Raw genomic sequence first — 19,245 nt, 5'->3', positions numbered from 1 at the left:
TTCACTTAGACAATAGGTCACCTTTACACTATCCACATGTTTTATTGTATGTTGAATGTGGCAGAAACTCATAGAATCATAATACATTAACAAACTCCATCACTGCATTAGTCTTGGACCTAAATTCAATTCATATAGCAACAAGAGTATGATCTGACTTGTTATGGGCAGCGCTGTTGTGGCAGTACCTTGGTGTTGGTGTAGAGTAGGCCGTACATTTCTGCAGAATTTTCCTTTAGGGACAATCCATGTCAATTCAACCAATGGAAAAAAAAATTACGTCTTAGCATTTCCTTTATTTTAGGCACAGTGTTAGTATTAGCTAAGTAGATGACTATTGCGAAATTGTAATTTTTTTGGAATGTTTGTTTTTGAGTTATGAATTTATGAAATTCCAAAAAAATTGTAAATTCTGCAGCACAAGGAAATCTTTAAACTGTTCTAGTTAGAGAACTGTTAAACTTAGAATACTGAAATTTGTGGCATTTTTAGTTTTGTATGGCATTTCGTAAAATATATAACTCAACATGGTTACATTAAATCTTTTTTTACTTCAAAAGTTTCAAAAAAAATTTTTTATGAAACTCAAAAACGGAATTTTCAATTTTTTTGAAAAAAATTTATTTTATTCATACTTTTATTGACTACCTATATACCAAATTTGAACATGGTATTCCAATGCTATCTTACTAAAAAATATTTTTGTCTGTGTCAATGTATGTAAACTTTTGTAACAAAGAAAATCACTTAAATTATAAATAAATAATTACTTTACTAATAAACTTAAATAATATATGGTTACATCTCACAAAATTTGTCTTGTCACTTAAAGTCAGACTTCTTGGCTCAGTGGTTGGAGTTCCTGACCGATGGCCTTCAGTCAGTTATAGTCATCATCATCATCATCATCACTATCACTTAGACAATACTTTGGTTACTGTTCTTGAATTATTAGTATAAGAGATTTATCTTTTTGGACAGAATTTGTGAAGCTGTAGTCATCTCCTGTTCACTGTAAGTTCTACCTGTGGCTGTTATTGGATTAATTTTACAAATAATATAGTTTTTCGTTACCGTCAAAATGTCTGCTCTCCTTGGGTACATAAATGAAAACGAAGGACCACTTGGATGAAGAAAAGAAACAGTAACTTCTTCTTCAACTTCATTTTTTGAAAGAACACATGCCATCCACCATTGTTTATCATAGGTGCATGCAACAAAACCTACTATCTCTTCAAATGGTACATCTTCAACAATAGGACTAATTTGAACTTTGTGCACTTCAGATTTGTCAGAATATGAATAGATTTTTGCCTCAAGTGTATCTGTTGTAAGAGGAATATATGCATGGAATTTTTGAGTTCCTACTACAGCTGTTGATTCTTCAAATCTAATTTTCAGCAATTTTTCTTCTTCAACATACTCCTCATTTGCCACATAGAAAAAAGTCACTGAGGGTATGTTTCTTATTCCCCACTGAAAAAGTTGAAATGGTGTCAATATGTGGTTGTCTGTTGGATTTTGAAGACTGGCCTTGGCTGCAAGTCTCTTAACTGTACCTGCTACTCCATCACACACTCCTTTGCCATGAGAGGTTGCGTAATAATGCCATTCAGCTTAGAGTCCATCAAAATCTTCACCATGGTGACACAGATTTGAAAAGTTCTTTCTGTTTTTATATTGTGCAGCTGAGCCATCAGAGAAATAGTACAACTTTGTTAAATTGGGCAGAAAACTTTTCAAGAAGCCAATAAGTTTTTTTTGAAAGACATGAACAAGGACTGTGTTATGGGCTAAACAATCTGAAATAAATACAAAACTTTTTTGAAGAAGAACTTGTTTTTCTGTTTCAGTGTCTGTATTCTTGTAGTACACCACAAATGGATGGACAGTAGCCATGGAGTTGTTCCAATGGAACCCTTGAGCTTCATCTTGCAGAACAAACAAATAGTTTTCTGCGAAGTCGCATGTTATCACAGCTTCATTTTCTCTCAATGAAGATTTCTTCTCAGCAAAAAATTGTGATTGCTGTTTTGCAATGAAGTCATGTTTCTTCAGGTGTACTAACTGGATACAAAATTCGTCAACAAATTCATCGGTTGGTTTACGTAACGTTTCAAAAGAACAACGATCAACAGTTACCCATTTTTTATAACTAATGTTCTCAATCATATCTTCCTCGAGACAACCCATTAATGCTTCTTTAAAATCATTAATTGTTGGACAGTAATCACATTCATCAAGGAAGCACAGTTGACTTGGTGGGTTGCACATTATTTGTGACAGATATTCTTGATACGTCTTCAGTGAATTTTCCAACCCAGGTAGTGTAATTTTATGCAAGTTTCCACCCACAATCATTAATTTTACGTTTTGGTGCGCAGTGCAAACACATACACAATGTGTGCCACTAGCACTAGCTATTACACAGTTCTTGGGTCTCAGTTCTGCAAATTTGGAGAAACCAATTTTTAACTCGGGGAGTTTGGACTTAAATAGGCAATGCACTTCTCTCAAGTTTGATAATATTAACCTTTTTTGAACGTGAATAGGTTTTCCATTAGCATCTTTTCCCATTGAGACATAATCTTTCAAACCAGGCATTTGCCTACTAACATCATCACTGCAATAGAATTCCTTTACTTGTGTTGCTGTTTCTCATGACAAGACTTTCCCAGGTTTTGGATCTGGTGTAGACAAAACCCCTTTCACTTCTAATAGTTGTTTTGCTTTTCGTGCAGTGTAATTGCTTACACCAAACTCGCTTTCAATTTTGGCACAAGACCAACTTTTGGGTAAAATTGTTAAAATTTGTAATCTTTCACTTTTACTTGCAGTTGTAAATTTTTCTTTCAGCTGATCTATAATTTCTGTTTGAGATCCTTCGCAATTACATTCCTTAACTTTTCCCACATTTTTAAAAAAAGTTTCATCAATCTTTCATTTTATTTTTTCACTCTTTTCTTTGCAGTATCTTTTTTGACTTTTACATTTACTTTGTGAAACAGGTGACTCTCCAATAGAGGTTAAAGATGCATTTAAATAATGTAGACCTGTTTCAACGTCCATGTATGATTCAGTTTCACCTTGACTACAACTTTGTTTTTCAGTGTCATCTTCAACAATGCCTAATTCATTGCTTTCAGTTGCATTAGAGACACTATGTTTTTCCTTACCTAACTGTAAGCGGCAGGAAGTACAAATTTTCATACCATCTTCAATACCATAACCTAAGGAAGTCATCCATAAAGTAACATTTCTCAAGTCTTTGGAAATCCAATGTCCATTCTTTTTTAAAGGATTACAACAGTATTTTGACCACTTTTTATCCATGGTATACTCCAATGATCATTTCTTACTATGATGAATGAGCACAATTAACTATACTCAAGTATTAAATACACATAACCTCTCAATATTGTTCACTCAACAAAAATATCAATATTGTTCACCCAAAAAACAATCACCATTAAAAAAATCACTACAAAAATCTTAGTCTAAAGCTTCAAAGCTTCATAAAAGATGAGTTATGTAAGCACTTGGTAAACCTCCATAAACCCTTTTGTCTCTCCCAAAACACAATATGGCAGAACAGGCAGTGATGCCAGGCTTCAAGGAAGTATTTCCTTAAGACTATCAAAAAATCCCTCACCGCATGAAAAATTTCCCACTTCAAGTTTAAGTTGAATATAACAATTATTAAAAGGGACCATTTAATACAAAACAAATTGTAAAAATTCCACGTAAATTATTTATCATCCTAACTGTCATTCAATGTTTTCTTCAGTTATTGATGTGCAACCTGACATAAACAAAAAAATAATTTTGTTAAGATACCATTGGAATACCATATTGAAATTTGGTATATAGGTAGTCAATAAAGGTATGAAAAATATATATTTTTTTCAAAGCAATTGAAAATTCCATTTTTGAGTTTTATAAAAAATTTTTTTTGAAATTTTTGACGAAATAACGGCTTTATGTAACCATGTTGTGTTACATATTTTATGAAATGTCATACAAAACTAAACAAAATGCCACAAATTTCAGTATTCTAAGTTTAACGGTTCTCTAACTATAACAGTTTAAAGATTTCCTAGTGCTGCATAATTTACAATTCTTTTGGAATTTCAAAAATTCATAACTCAAAAACCAACATACCAAAAAAATTAAAATTTTACCATCATGCTTGTGATAGGTAGTACAACATGCATAAAAAAATTTATTAAGATCTGAAACCTTGACATTAATTTTTATTTATTTATTGGTTGATTTGATATGGATTGTCCCTTTATCAGATTCTTTGATTCTGATAGATGAATTGTCAAATGTAATTAGTCTACTTAGCAGTATTCCAACTCTTCAGCAGTGTCAGATCAACTAAAATATTTGTTGTGACACACACTTAAACCATATTAATGTTTCAAAATGCACATGGAACATAGTCTACACTTAAGTGAAATATGATTATGTGCACATTTCCATTTACACTGCGTACGAAGGTATATGTTTTGTATAACAGGCTAACTTTAGTGGATAAAACAATAGACATGTAAACGAGTTATCCCAAGGCACCAGTAGAAAATTGAAGTATATTTGACCGACTATTAAAAAAAAATTAAAATTAACTATTAAATAAACTAGTATCGTAGAATTCAGGTTCTCTAAACTTAAATAATTACCCAATATTCATTGTTTCAAAACCAAAAATCTTATTAGATGGACAATGAAATTTCATGTTTTAAATTTACATAATTTAAAACAAATATTATCCTACGTACTGAAGTATAAATTTAACAAGGTTACAAATTTTTATATTTAATAGTGAATACTTGTGTGTGTGTGTACACACACACACACTAGCTACAGTACCTGGCATTTCCCGTGAGTTTAAGCAAAATGGATAGCGCTATATGACAGTGTGATGGACATAGTTCACCTATGGCGATTGGTTGAACGGTTCAGAAGTTGATGCACTGCAGAGCCATCTAGTGGTGAGTTAATAAAAATGAATAGCATAAATACCTTCTCCATGAAAACTTCAATGTGCTAACTTTCATGGCGATTGGTCTAACAGTGTCCGAGTTTATCAACGTCGTACATACTGTAACAATTTACCCCGGGTTCATAAAGGATAGCCCAATTAATAGATTTTAGTACACACTACACAGTTTTATTGATGGCCACTACTTATGTCACTTACAATTAATCTTATAAAATTGCCAAATAATCAATTGCATTTAAAAATGTTGTTTCACCAGTCACTCGTTCCGCACACCTCGCTGGGCCGCACCTCAGGCGCAACTCTTGCCGTAACACCCCTCGCGGACCTCCGTCGCAGGACTCTGTCGCCGCAGCCAAGACTTGCCTTCGCCGAGATCCCACTCGACGCCTCGCTCGGAACTTGGCTTGGAACTCCGCCACGCCCGCGACACTATCGCTCTGGAACCTTCGTCCAGGAACTTCGCCACTCTATCGCCCGGAAACTCCGCCGCGGGACGGCTCCCGCATGAACTCTCTCTCTCGAGGCCGGCGTCCCGGGCACATATATAGGCCCAGACACCTTCCAGAACTCCCGAGTGTGGCAGGGGCCAGTCGCGTCATTCCGCGCCGACCCAACGGCAGAAATCTCTCGAAACAAGTGTCGGCGGCTCGCGTAACTCGCAGCTGTCCGGTGTCAGTTACGTGTCAAAGGCAGGGCGCCACGCCTGCAGTGGGGGTAAGGAGGGGGGAAAGCGACAATCCTTGTTATCTTCCAGGCGCGCGGTGCATATCATGTTGCGGCAGCTGCCAGCCAGCTCTGCACCTGCACATGTCCCGGCCTTGCTCATGTTCGTAACAATACTAACATAAATACATACATACAATCTTTTAATATAATATGTCTTTTGAAATCAATAAAGTTAATATTTCCTAGGCTAATCAATCAATATAAACATTTAATCGAGATTATTAAACAAACATGCTTCCTCTGGAATATTTTAAAGAAATAGATTTATATATGTTGAGAGTAGAAATTTGTACAAAACAATAGGAAGTGAAGTTAAAAAATTTACAATTAAATAAAATAAGTTAAATCAAGTTGCCAGTATCAAAAATTAGAAGAGAAAGTCTGAAATGTGGATGCTAATATGTCCAATCTACACAATAAACACTTTCTTTAACATATAAGAAAAAAAAATATATTTCATACCATTTAAAGAACATGCATAATCAATTCACAGATTGGAATGTACAGTTTGTCCTCTTTCTGGCAATATCTTACGTCTGTCATTAGCAGTTGAAATAGATCTCTTTTTTGCAGTCCGGAACAGTAATCCTGGAATGGTCTAGAACGTTGGTTCACCAAGGGTTGCACAGGATCTAGGGAGTCTCGGTCTATGTGCAGAACTCTCGGCGATACTTCATACGTTGTTCAAGTTCATGAATATACAAAGGTGTGTGTCTTGATGCGGTAATCCACACTAAATTATAAATGAACTGTTGATTTGCAATATCCCTTTTAATAGGTATTATTTCGTTGCACCAATGTTAGTGATTTGCAATAGTTACAATCGCTGTTGAATCTTGTCTAAAGAAGCAGTTGAACACAATCTTCACACATACAACACATGCAGACCTATATCAATCTTATAAACTTTCATTAAATAGCTTGTCTAGTAGATATTATAGAGATTATCTTCTAAAAAACTGAGCATATAGACGATGAATCAGTTGCAGATTTAAACAATGACTTATTTACATCTGAACTCAATGGTTTGTCACGTACAAAAAATGCTCTAAAAGAACAAATTTGCAATGCCCTAACAGTTTGTTTTCCAAATAGAAATTACTTACTGAAATTATACATTCACAAACATAAAATTAAATTTCACTAGAATGTAGCTGTGTGTTGACTAAAACAAGATTTTTTTTCTTAAAATATTGTTATGACCTAATGTGGGAAGAACTGGGTTCATAACGGTTAGCCCAATTAGGTTTTATTAATTACTAATACTTGCATTGCTAATAAAAAGTTAATTGTACTAAAAAAAACTAAAAAAAAAAAACATTCCAATCACCGGCACTAGGCTCAATTTGCCCCTTACCTCGCGCCACTTGGTCACACTCTCACGGTCCCGTTGCTCCGCGTCGTGAACTGTAGAAGGGGTCTCTCACTCTCTCTCTCTCTCTCTCTCACTTAGCAGGAAGTTGCAGTTTTATTATTATTATTTATATGTAGGACTTGTGACGAAATATTAATAATTCTGAAATGCATTTTTATAACAATAAATAGAGGTAAGCAACATGGTTGTGATATATTTTCATTTCAGCAACATGTGTGCACATTCATGTGAACTGCACTGGAACACTCACTAAGCATTGTGCCAAAGAACTGGTTGTTAGTTGTTGGAGAAAATTTTTCAAGAAACCTGAGCATTTGGAAAGATCTTTTCTGACAAGATCCGATTGTTTATATTTTACACAAAAATTTTCTTAACATTTAACTTATAGCCTAAATGTGACAATGGGGACAATACATCTAGTTTCAAACCATAAATATTTTTGTATGTGTTGGTAAATTCAAACTTCAAAATTTTTAACATTTTATTTTACTGTCTGAGATGAGTACATTTATATATGTACAATACTGTAAAAAAAGGTAGGGGGTTCTATCGTATTCTCCCTTCGAGATGACGGTGTCAGTGCTGTCACATCTCGCAGCGCTTGAAGGGACGGAGCGCCAAGGACGCTAGTTCACAAACAAGTACTCTCTGAGCAAGGATGCTAGTTCACAAACAAGTACTCTCTGAGCAAGGATGCTAGTTCACAGACAAGTACACTCCAAGCAAGAACTCTGCAGGTTAATGGAGTCCAGTTTCCCTTTGCCTCAGTCACGGCTGTGTGAGCTAGAAGACAATAATCAACGCTACGAGAGCGAACCAAGCATTTCAACTCACTGAAAGCAATATGGGCGTTGTAATTCAGAAGAATTTTAGCACATGTTCATGCACTGTAAGGTTTTGTAATACCTGTGGCTTAACCATTGTACTGGTAACATTTTGTCTTGTCTTGCGAATAGGTTCGCCTGTTCTAGCAATATCCGGCATCTCGGTATAGTAGTTCGAGGTTGGGAGTATATTAATGTTAACACGTGGTGTAGTGAAGTTGAAAAATGGAATCATGAGTAAGAGTAACTAACACATTGCTATTATACATGATGTGGCTTGCAACAGTGATGTGTTTGTGTCACACAAGGAGTGTGTTTCATGTATGTGGCATAACAGGTTCTCACTTCACCCTTGTTTTATATTTGAAACTTTGTCTTTTAAAGTTTGTATTCTAGTTTGCTAGTGATTGATGACTTGATGTGCTAGTGTTTTGTCCATCATTGTAGCCTGAATGGTGTTTGTGTGTTTCTTGTGCACATGTCTTGTACAGTTCCTTTGTCATTAAAACTGAAACACAATTATAAAATAACTTTTTCTTTGGCAGTTACAATTCATATTTGTTGTAATCCTTGCTGGCAGTCTGTGTCTGGGTAAGTTTACTCCCCATGCCACATCTGTGAAATGGTTTCAGTTACCAGTGTGTAAAGAAAGTGGCGTGACTCAAATTATGAGCACCACCACGATCACGGAACACTCGTCAACATTCTGGTGTGCAACTAACAGTGACCAACATGCTTGTAGCGCTGTGCAGCGCTCGGCTGTGACAACATGCTTGTAGCGCTGTGCAGCGCTCGGCTGTGACAACATGCTTGTAGCGCTGTGCAGCGCTCGGCTGTGACAACATGCTTGTAGCGCTGTGCAGCGCTCGGCTGTGACAACATGCTTGTAGCGCTGTGCAGCGCTCGGCTGTGACAACATGCTTGTAGCGCTGTGCAGCGCTCGGCTGTGACAACATGCTTTACTAATAGTGCCACGGCTGGCTGTTACCTTTCAGCCGTGTCTCTGTTGTATCCAACATTTATACCACACACTTCATTTCTACTACTTTTACAGGTAAATAAAATACATTTTCTGGGATAATTATAGTAGTGTTCCTCCCTTCCCCGGCTTCAGTAACATGTGTGAATACATATCTGGTGACAAAATATGTGACCAAAAAAATTCCAAAAGAGCTGACAAGGGTACATTAACAGGAAGAGTCCTTGAACTCACGATGAAATATCCAGTATGTCTGTTATTGTCTACATAAAGGATGTGACTTATGTAAAGGTATTTTTTTTGACAGCATATAAATTATCTTACTTAATTCTTTCAAATCAATTTTTACTATTGTTTTTATCTATCTACCTGGTGAGAGTACGTACATGTTTACATGATCAGGCGCGTAGGAAGCAAATATTTAATGGGGGGGCAAAGGAGAGTATCATTATAAGTGGTGGATTTAACAAAGGGGGTGTCTGGGGGCTCTCCCCCGGTAGAAAAAAAAATTGTATTCTAAGGAGCAAAATGGTACTACCTGGCATCTTTCGTACATAAAAATAGAATGCACTACTAGCATAAATTTTAACTTTTTTTATAACAAATTTACTTATGGCTCGGCATCACAAAACATTGTTCACTTTTCAGTTTTCGCCTCGTAGAATTCATTTTAAAGGCAATTTGTTGAATTTTCCCACTGCACAGAGTACATAAATTACAAGCACCTTCAAATTTAGTCCCCATATATCATCAAGTTATCTAGAGCTGTAGAAAAGGCAAAGATTAAAATTAAAGATGGAAAAATGCTTTTCGCAATAACACTCATATCATTTTGCTAGCTGCCCGAACTGGCTTCGCACGGCTATACTAATGGAAAAAGATTAAGCCACATCATCTCCCATTTACAGTAATGGTAAATTAAAAAAAAATCAGTGAAAATTTATTACAATGCTGTATAATGTATCGGAGAGAAAATGAATAGCACCGATGGTTTCCCGACTCGTGTACACAACGTACAACTGATGTACCCGTACTTCGCTACGGCAGTCTACAGGCAGATCACTCTTGCGCCGATCATTATACATGCCCCTCCTTGTGGGTACGCCACTGCCGCGCAATGCCCGTTGCCATGGAGACGCAGAAGGCATGAACAATGCAAAATCCTGTTCTCATGCAGACACCCACTGTTGCCTGGTTTTAACCACCCATGGGATCTAATTTTCGGAAAATGTCATCCTGCGTAACATAAGGAACATTACTGTGAAGTTTAAAGTCTGTAAAATATATATACTTGAAAAAAAAAAGGCAATAAAAAACAAATTAAACACATAGAGAGGAAAAAAACAATAGTTTAGGTTTGCGATTTAAAGTGATAAAAAGTATTTAAATACTAATTGAACTCTTATGATGGTACTGATTGCTTCGTTGTTAATATCACACGGGTGTTTTTTACCTGTATGGGAAAATTAAGAATGATAAGGCATCTAGTGCGTGGCAACAATGTTAATAGGCAATAGGAAATAAACTTCTAGCGCCTGCGGCATTGTCAACACACACTTTGTACGTGTACTGCATGTTGTATCTAACCCCCTCCAACGCATTTGATTTTAAATTGAACTTTTAGTAAGGATGCCTAATTTTATTGATAATATAACATAGCCTATAGCCTTCCTCGATAAATGTACTATCCAACACTGAAAGAAATTTTCAAATCGGACCAGTGGTTCCAGAGATTAGCGCGTTCAAACAAACAAACTCTTCAGCTTTATAATATTAGTATAGATTCAGGAAAGTCGAAATTTTATTTTGGTATTAAAAATTATAAAAGTCAATATTTTAATTTTTTTTACTGTCAGACTCCCCTTAAGAATAAGTTTAAAATGCGAACCCCACAGAATAGGCGAGTGAAGATGCTTAAAAATAACTGCAAATCTGCTTGATAAATTCTTGTTCAATAATTTGTAGATTCATAGAATTTTTTTTATAACTAGAATAATCACGAGCGACGAGTGGAAAAAAATAATGTACCAACATACTAAACTTTAATGTTAAATAGGTATATTACATATGGTTTTCCGGATCATGTAAAAATTCGTCTCAGTCTAAACTGCTCAAAAGTAATAAGAAGGAATCCAACTCTTCTTTAGGATCTTTGTCTTCACAGGCATTACAGCCTAATGTGCACTGCTTTTTAGGCGATGGTTGTGTTGAACTGCAGGACTGTGCAGAACGGTTGTTGAAGAAAAAGTTGATGCTTTTCTGAGTCATTGTACGCCGAAAAAATTAAAATACTGTTATAAATTTTCTCCTTAAACCCTAAATGTTTTTCATCACTGCCATTCCACACTACTCACTCAAGATACTACAGATAAATAAGTTTATTTTAAACATTTCTGTTGTACGGCTCACAAAGTTTCTTGGACTTAAAAGCAAGACCTACCGCTGTTGAATGATGACTGATGTGGAAAGCGCTCTGCAAGTCAGGTCGTTACCGTTAGGTAGAAACGAGGCGGAGCGAATGCAAGGGTCTGAAGGTCAGGTAGACAAGGGTGGACAAAAACGGAGCGTAAGCTACTGCAATGAGCGGAAACATTTACTGCTCTTACATCCCACAATAATATTTCCGCTATCAGCACTGTGAAACGTGAATATTTAGAAGAAAACAAGAACAGTTGCCGTATTTATTGTGCCTGTACACTTATCGAAAAGTCTTAATTTATTTTAAGAATAAAGTAGCGCACAGACAAGAAAATCCCACAAAACCACTTAGCATTGCAATGAAGACAATGCCTCTTGTTCATCTGATGCAATGGCCGGGCAAAACCATCACTTTGCCCGGCCATTAAATGTTATGGCCGGGCAGTCGCCTGGGTCGCCCCCCCGGTTCCTACGCGCCTGTACATGAATGCACTGCAAGCAACTATAGGGCACACTGATAAATCTGCCAATCAGAACACACAGGACGTTTCTGTGTGTTGTTTTTACCAAAATAGTCTCATTTTGATTGACACTTGCACTCATGCAGTAAAATCACTAGTATAAAAGTATTTCTAGAAACTCAGAAAAATAAAAATTGTAAATTTTTATGTGTTTGAAAGGTGAGCTGTCATTAATGTAAAAACATTTTACTAATGTAAGACATGCAAAAAGCTGTGGAATGGTGTGCTTGTATTTCAGTTACTAGGTTACTACGACTTTTGTTGTATTTGCACAGTCTACAGTGCTGCTGTGATACAGGTAGTAACAATACACAGAAATGTCTTGTGTGCTCTAACTGGCAGATTTATCAGTGTGCACTATAGTTGCTTGCAGTGCATTCATGTAAACATGTAGAAACTCTCACCAGGTAGGTAGATACAAACAATAATACAAATAGGTTTGAAAGAATTAGGTAAAATAATATATATGCTGTCAAACAAATACTTTTACTTAAGTCACACCCTTTGTGTAGACAACAAACACAAGTATGATACTTCTAAAATAATATTTCTCTCTTTGACAACACAGATTCAGATTTATTTAGTACTATATATAACCTGTAAAAAGTTCCACTCCAGGTATCAAGGCTTTGTTTCCTATTAAACTTGTTACTGTTAAGAAACGTTCTCACAAGATCACTGCGCGTGATAGTCCTTTCAGTTTGATTTTTTTTCTTCAAAAAAGTACTTCACTTGTGTTAAAAATGTTTAGAGCTCTAGATTGGCCTTTAGATCTTGTTTATTATGTAATGTGATTCAGTTCAAACAGTTAAATAGTTGTTAAATAGCACCTTTGACATCTATTAATGGTCGTACATTAGGATGATACTGTGTACATGGGACATGGAAACTTACAGTGACATCTTGCTTTCACACATTACACTCCTAATTACAACACTGTTTAAGTATTGCCCTATCCCCATCGTACTTGATATGTATGTATGTCAAATTAAACAACAGATAAATGCTGGATGCTCCTAAAACCAGCTAGCTGTGGTTCTCTACTGCATCTTGCTGCGATGGATGCCAGCTAGCAGTTTGAACAGTTTGAATGGAAGGTGTCTACTGGTGTGCTGCTGTGCTGATGTCACGTCACTAGATGCTGCACACACAAACCAGAGGTCGACGATGCCACACAAATGATGAAATGTCAATGTTTTTAAATATAACTCCACTGGTACAGTTACTGTTTATACTAAAATGGTAATTATTAAGATTGTTGATCGTAGCATTGGTCCTTAGTCAGGTATAGCCATTGAAGTTCAAAGACACAACATTCAGTAGAGGTGAAAATGTTATTAAGTAGTTAAATTTTAATAAATAACAATTTAAATAATAATGTCTATGCGGATGTTTCGGAATATGTTTGTAGAAAATTTTTTACATTATTGCTTTTAATGTTTGAAATAACTATATATTATATAATATTGATTCCACTGCTGCATTTCTGATTCAATGTAGGCATTGCTCACACTGTGTTCTGCTGAGAGCTGATACTCTAATGTAATCAGTACAGAAGACTTACAATTATCCACAACTAATCTGCTAGTCATTGTAAATGCGAATTAAGCACTTTACTCAACTGTTGGGATATTTGTTATGATGGTTTAGTGGCTTTATACAAAATCATTGGATGATTCATTAGTGAGGCATTAATGTATTTTAGTACAGAACGTCTTCTGAACAATTTATTGCCTAAGTAAGAATATACACAGAGTTGTGCCGAACCTTTAGCGAGCAGCCATAGTGGAGTCCACTTTAAGACTCTGCTTGAAAGAAAATAGAAGATGGTGTTAAAATTATGATTTATTTCATTAATAATTTGTCTTCCAAACAAAATTATAGCACACAAGGGCATATTCACTGGTTTATTGCAGCAAAAAGCAGAGCATAAGCACTACTTGATATTTTTGACAAATGTGCACACACTATAAATTTTATGTGACTTCATACAGTTAGGCTGGAAAATATTCTAAGGAGATGATGTTAACATTTTTTAGTAGATATAAGTCTTGTGAATAAAATCATAACATAAAAGCAAACAAGTTGTTGGAAGGAAGACCCTGTGGTCCATGGTCATCTCGCATGGAGACAGCACCCAGGCCAGCCAGCGCAGTGCTCGCGAGAGAGCAGCACGTGAGTGGACGACCGGCTCCTGTGCTGCTCGCTGAGCTCCTGGACGCGGCGTTCACACGGTTTCTCCCACACACTCGGTATTTACACTGACAATAAATAATATGCATCTGAAGTTTTTAATGGATTTTATTCATAAAATAAAAGGCTACGACCATACAGCTACATTTAATCGCTGTTAGCTTGCAAAAATATTAGAGATCAACCGAGACTCCAAAACTTAAGCCGAGTCAAGTGAGTAGTTTCAGCTCTATTCGACTCAAAAGTCTAGTTCATCGTACTTGACCAGATAAGAACTGATAATATTAGGGGTGTGCAGGAAAGGAAATTTAGCCTCGGGAAAATTTCGGGAGGGAAAATCAAATTTCACTCGGGAAATCGGAAAAAAAAATATAAGCTATATAGGATGCCAGTAGGTATATTTATAAGTTTTGAAGTGCTTTACCACAACAGCGCCATTAGAAAACAGACTTAGTATAATGCTCTGTTTTCATGTAAGAAACAGCTAGGAAACCATTTACATGATTTCACAGTATCTTTAATGTAGCTATCCTAACCAAATCAACCGTCCACAATGTTTTAAAGTATTTATAACGTAGCTAACCTAACATAATTGACCATAAGTTATCATGAGTTGTCCAAAATAAACATTCACGGACACACTGCAAACGAAAAATATGGCGGCGTACAAATAAATACCGTTGCTTGGTTTATGGTCTTTCCTTTTATCAACACCGCCATATTTATTTACAATGAACAAAAAAAAAACTGAAGATGCACGATCGGGGGTTTGGCTCTCGTGTCTGTGAAAAGAAGGCTTCCCATCTTCAATCCGTTGTTATTTTGATGGACCTGGTTGTGAAGAATTTGCAGTAACGGACCGTGAACAATTCTTGCCGTGTCTCATATTCCAACTTTACAGTTATGAGACCCAATGTGCTGCTGTATCTTGTTTTCAGAGTTTTATTGCATGTCTTGCATTTAGCACTAAGTTTATCATTGCTTCTAGCAAAGTAGTTCCAAATACGTGTCTTTTCTTCAGCCATGTTGACTAAACAACTAAACAAAACAACCAACATGTAACGTGAACTAAATGACAAAATATATTACCATAATTTTGTATTACTACGTGCCCATGTAAAATTCCCCTAATATTGTGGACCTCAAACATCAGAAAAGAAAATGATTAAATTTAATCTTATTTTCACCATTTACGTGTCACAGGAAAAAAACTGATGGTGCTGCCATCTCCTGTGGGCTGTAGCGTAACTCCGCCTCTAAGTGACGCACTGGCCAATCGCAGCTGTCCCTGATAATTACGTCATTGTTTTTTGTCTTTTGATTTTTTGATGAAACAATTTTAGACGTAATACGATTTCATTCCGGTAAACAGAAACATTAATACAAATATAAAATTACGAAATGTGCAATATACACGGGATTTGCCAATAATGCGGCAAACTTTTAAAGTAATGTCTTGTTCAGCCCGACTGCTTATTTAAGTCAGTTACGTAAGTTTAGAAGATCGTGATGTGTATCATTTTCCGAGATTTTGTTTTCCCATGGGTATACATTGACATTAAAAAATAATTTCATTAATAAATGTGTTATTTATATTAAACCGTAAAGCAATCTCTTTATTTTTCCTTTTATTGTAGGCCAAACGGGCCGTTGTTACAAATATAATTTTTTTCCCGAAAATACAGGGAAAAATATTATTCCCTCCCGGCGGGAAAAAAAGCAATGCCTTCCCGAAACTTTTCCCGAAATTCGGGATCCCGCACACCACTAGATAATATATTTTTCTTCAAACTCCATACACATTGTGCAATGAACATGAAATCATGTATTACTACTTCACAGCCCTTTAACATTGTGAAACTTCATATTTACATTTTCCTGCAACTAGAAAGTTTTCATAGAGTAACATAACATTTACCGACAACATATACTCCGCTATTTGCGTTCAAAAACACTAGAAACATATGCCATTTTGAAGTAACAGGCCAGCGGTACATTGCAGATTTAAAACAAACATAACGTAAAACTGTAGTATCTATGTTCAGCATAAACGTAACACCACCAAAGTGCTACAGCTTGTATATTTGTATCTGTTTTTATCTAGTCAAAATGTAGGACAGCTATATTGTGTTTCTAAGAGACACTAGACACACAAGATGCTACCAGCTCATCAATTTTTTTTTATATATGATGTGCCTAAGTACCATTGTATAAATGGAGAAAATCATCAACCAGAAAATAGATAAATAATACTGGAGTTTATATTTTTACTGTTTGTGTTTACACTTTTCGTTTCTGTAATTTTATAGTTTATGAACAATTTTTAACATGTCTATTAACTCCAAGTAATCATGAAGAAAAGGGGCTTTCGGAAAATAAGGTGTATAATAAATTAAGTGAAATATGTTAAAAAGGATTTTATTAATTTTTTTTTTTAATGTAGCTCACTTAACCTAACCAACCTTTCACCTTTCTCCAAAATAATATCTGTGAAGTTAAAATATTAGTAAGTTTCTGCATGTATTATTTTTTACTTTGACCAATTCTTTTTATTTTCTTATACCACTAAAACCGATTTTTGCAACTCCTGGTGCTTTGACGATTTTCAAGAATTCGACTAAAAAATAATCAAGTCTGGACTCAACTGTATATAATTACTGAACTCGGTTAGGCTTGGCTTGATTTGACTCAAAATCTTGCAGATTCATCTCTAAATACATAAATGTGTTCAATAAATTTTCTTGCTATAACTTTCAACTTTTGCTTGGAATTCTTTAGAATCAACTAAGTTTTTTCCACCAATCCGTGGGAGCTGAAGTCAGTCGAGAGTTAACTGTAATGATTTTAATCAACCATTTCTTAAAAAATTATCAATTTTTTAAATATTTTTTATTTTAATAATGCTGTACAAAGTTAACATACTGCACGAATAATACATTTATATAAAAATGTTTCATACACGCAACTAATAAATAACATCAGCACTTATTGAAAGAGTATTGAACAGTCATCACTGACAATACCAGCTTATAATTTTTTTTTTGCTATTTATTTTTAACACAGGCTACTTCAAGTTTGGTCATTTATATCAAACTTACAATATTAATTTTTTTAAAACCTTTTTTTATTTTGGAAGAAAACAAAGAGCTAAATAATATATAATTTTTTAAAAATAACAGTTTTTAAGTTTACCAAACAACGTAAAATCTTACTTTCACAGTTTGCAGTTTTGACATTTTAGTTATATTATTACTGACATATTTACTATCATGCTTCTAATAACCACTTTAAATGGATGGGTACCAAATTGATTAAAATTATAATCTGGCACCTACATAGCACAAGCAAATTGCAGGTTTAGCTGCTGGCAGAAAACATTCGGTACACATTTTTATGCTTGTTTAAATTCAGCTAGTAAACACTCAAGAATGTATTTCATTGTGGCGTGCTGAGGGTTGACGCATGAAGTTTATAAACATGGAATTCATTTCAAAAGCTAATTACTGTAAGATTTTTGTTGATCTTTCCAGAACACTTAGATTTCAATAACCTGAACTGTTTTGTGTTTTATTTATAATATTCTTTTCAATATTTATTTTGTTGTATTTACAAATACTTCAAAACAAAACTAACATTGGTTTTATAAGCTGATTCTGGGCGCCTCACTGCAGGTACACGCCCAGCTGCAGCGCCGACTGCACCAGCACCTTGAGGCCCGGCATGAAGCTGGCGATCTGCGAGAAGTCCGGGCCCGACACCAGCTGGGTGTGCAGCCCCAGGCAGCCCTGGTAGTCCCCGATCTGCACCATCTGCACCATCTGGTGCAGCCCTTGCACCGTCTGGGGCGACAGCTGCCACAGAACACACACTCCACAATGACGTTCACCGTGGCTCCCAAGCAAACATACAAGCACATTACTGGTCAATAAGTCAAAAGAAAGCAAAACATTAAGGATGTGTGATATTGGCAAAAAAAATTTAAATTAACTAAAATGATTGCTAAATATTTAATAATAAAAATATGATATAAAACATGATGCAAAAAACCATCCAATGGCAACAAGTACCTAATTAAAGTTACTTTACAGTCTATTTACCAAAATGATTACCAGCATAACATATAATTTGCGCATGTGAAACACAAATAATAATTTAAGAATTTAACCAATTATAAAATTATTTGTTTACCTTTCCACAAATAGGCAAACTAGAAGATTCTGGCAATTATAAAAAAAATTACCATAATTTTAATAGGTACAAATTATTTAGATACAAACACCATAAAAAATAATCCCTAAAAATGATTAAAAAAAAAAAGGCTTGTAGATAAAATGTAATTTTGGGGAGCTAAAAAAATATTGAACCTTTGTTTCAAGAAAAGTTTTCCAAAAAGTTTATTAAAAAGTTATGCTAGCATATTCAACTTAAAAGTCTGTTGCAACTTATGACATATTTTGTGTGTAAAAAAGTTATAAAATTCACAGTTATTAGTGCTTCCTAATAGACATATGCGAATTGTGATTTTTCAGTTCGAATCGAATTTAAGAATATTTATTAAAATAACATAGATCATTAAAATTTTTTTAACATATGTACCACCTTTAAAAAACTTGTCACATAATTCACAGTTTAAATCAAGTAACTAAAATTAAAGTGAGACTATATTGAAGAAGCACAACCAGATTCTCAAAAAGTAAAAAAAAAAAAAAAAAAAAAAAAAAAATTAAATGTCTGTAGCACTAACATAAATCACTTCGCAAATCATTTCAAATTGTCATGGAGAAAGGTGAGTTCATCAACATGGTGCGGCAACAACAATTCTCTGCGGCTGGTAACTATTTTGCCTGCTGTAGAAATAACTCTCTCACTTGCCACCTTATTTAGCATGATTGACTTTCAAGGATAAAATAATTAATAAAAATATCACAGCATAAGGAAGTGGTACAAAAGAAAAATAAATTTACCGTTTTTATTGCTTAAGCATCGCACATTTTATTCTAAAATCAAGTTTATAATTAGGGGTGAGACCGTGAGTTCACTCTTAGCTGAGTTTTGAAATAAACAAACACCGTCGTATCACGGCGCCACGTCAGCAAGTGATAGACTGAATTCATCTTGCGCGCCAAGTACTAGTTGCAACACACACACTTCCGTACAGTCGGTGCTAATAAAATAACGGAGAAGTAATATAACAGGAAGCACCG

At 35.1% G+C, this 19,245-nt stretch overlaps 1 protein-coding gene across 7 annotated transcripts in view; it reads right to left on the bottom strand.

Moving 5' to 3' along the window:
- Positions 1 to 16,915: 16,915 nt before the first annotated feature.
- The window catches only part of LOC134533636 (protein transport protein Sec31A), a 306,350-nt gene continuing 304,020 nt past the window's right edge, over positions 16,916 to 19,245 (bottom strand). For all 7 annotated transcript variants that reach the window (XM_063371142.1, XM_063371141.1, XM_063371136.1 and 4 more), the window contains one exon: positions 16,916 to 17,892. In XM_063371142.1, coding sequence (XP_063227212.1) covers positions 17,704 to 17,892 — 189 coding nt within the window. In that variant the 3' untranslated portion in view covers positions 16,916 to 17,703. The remainder of the gene's footprint in view (positions 17,893 to 19,245) is intronic.

Source organism: Bacillus rossius, chromosome 7 (assembly GCF_032445375.1).
Source record: "Bacillus rossius redtenbacheri isolate Brsri chromosome 7, Brsri_v3, whole genome shotgun sequence".
Classification (NCBI taxonomy): domain Eukaryota; kingdom Metazoa; phylum Arthropoda; class Insecta; order Phasmatodea; family Bacillidae; genus Bacillus; species Bacillus rossius.
This window is presented reverse-complemented; position numbering and strand designations above follow the sequence as displayed.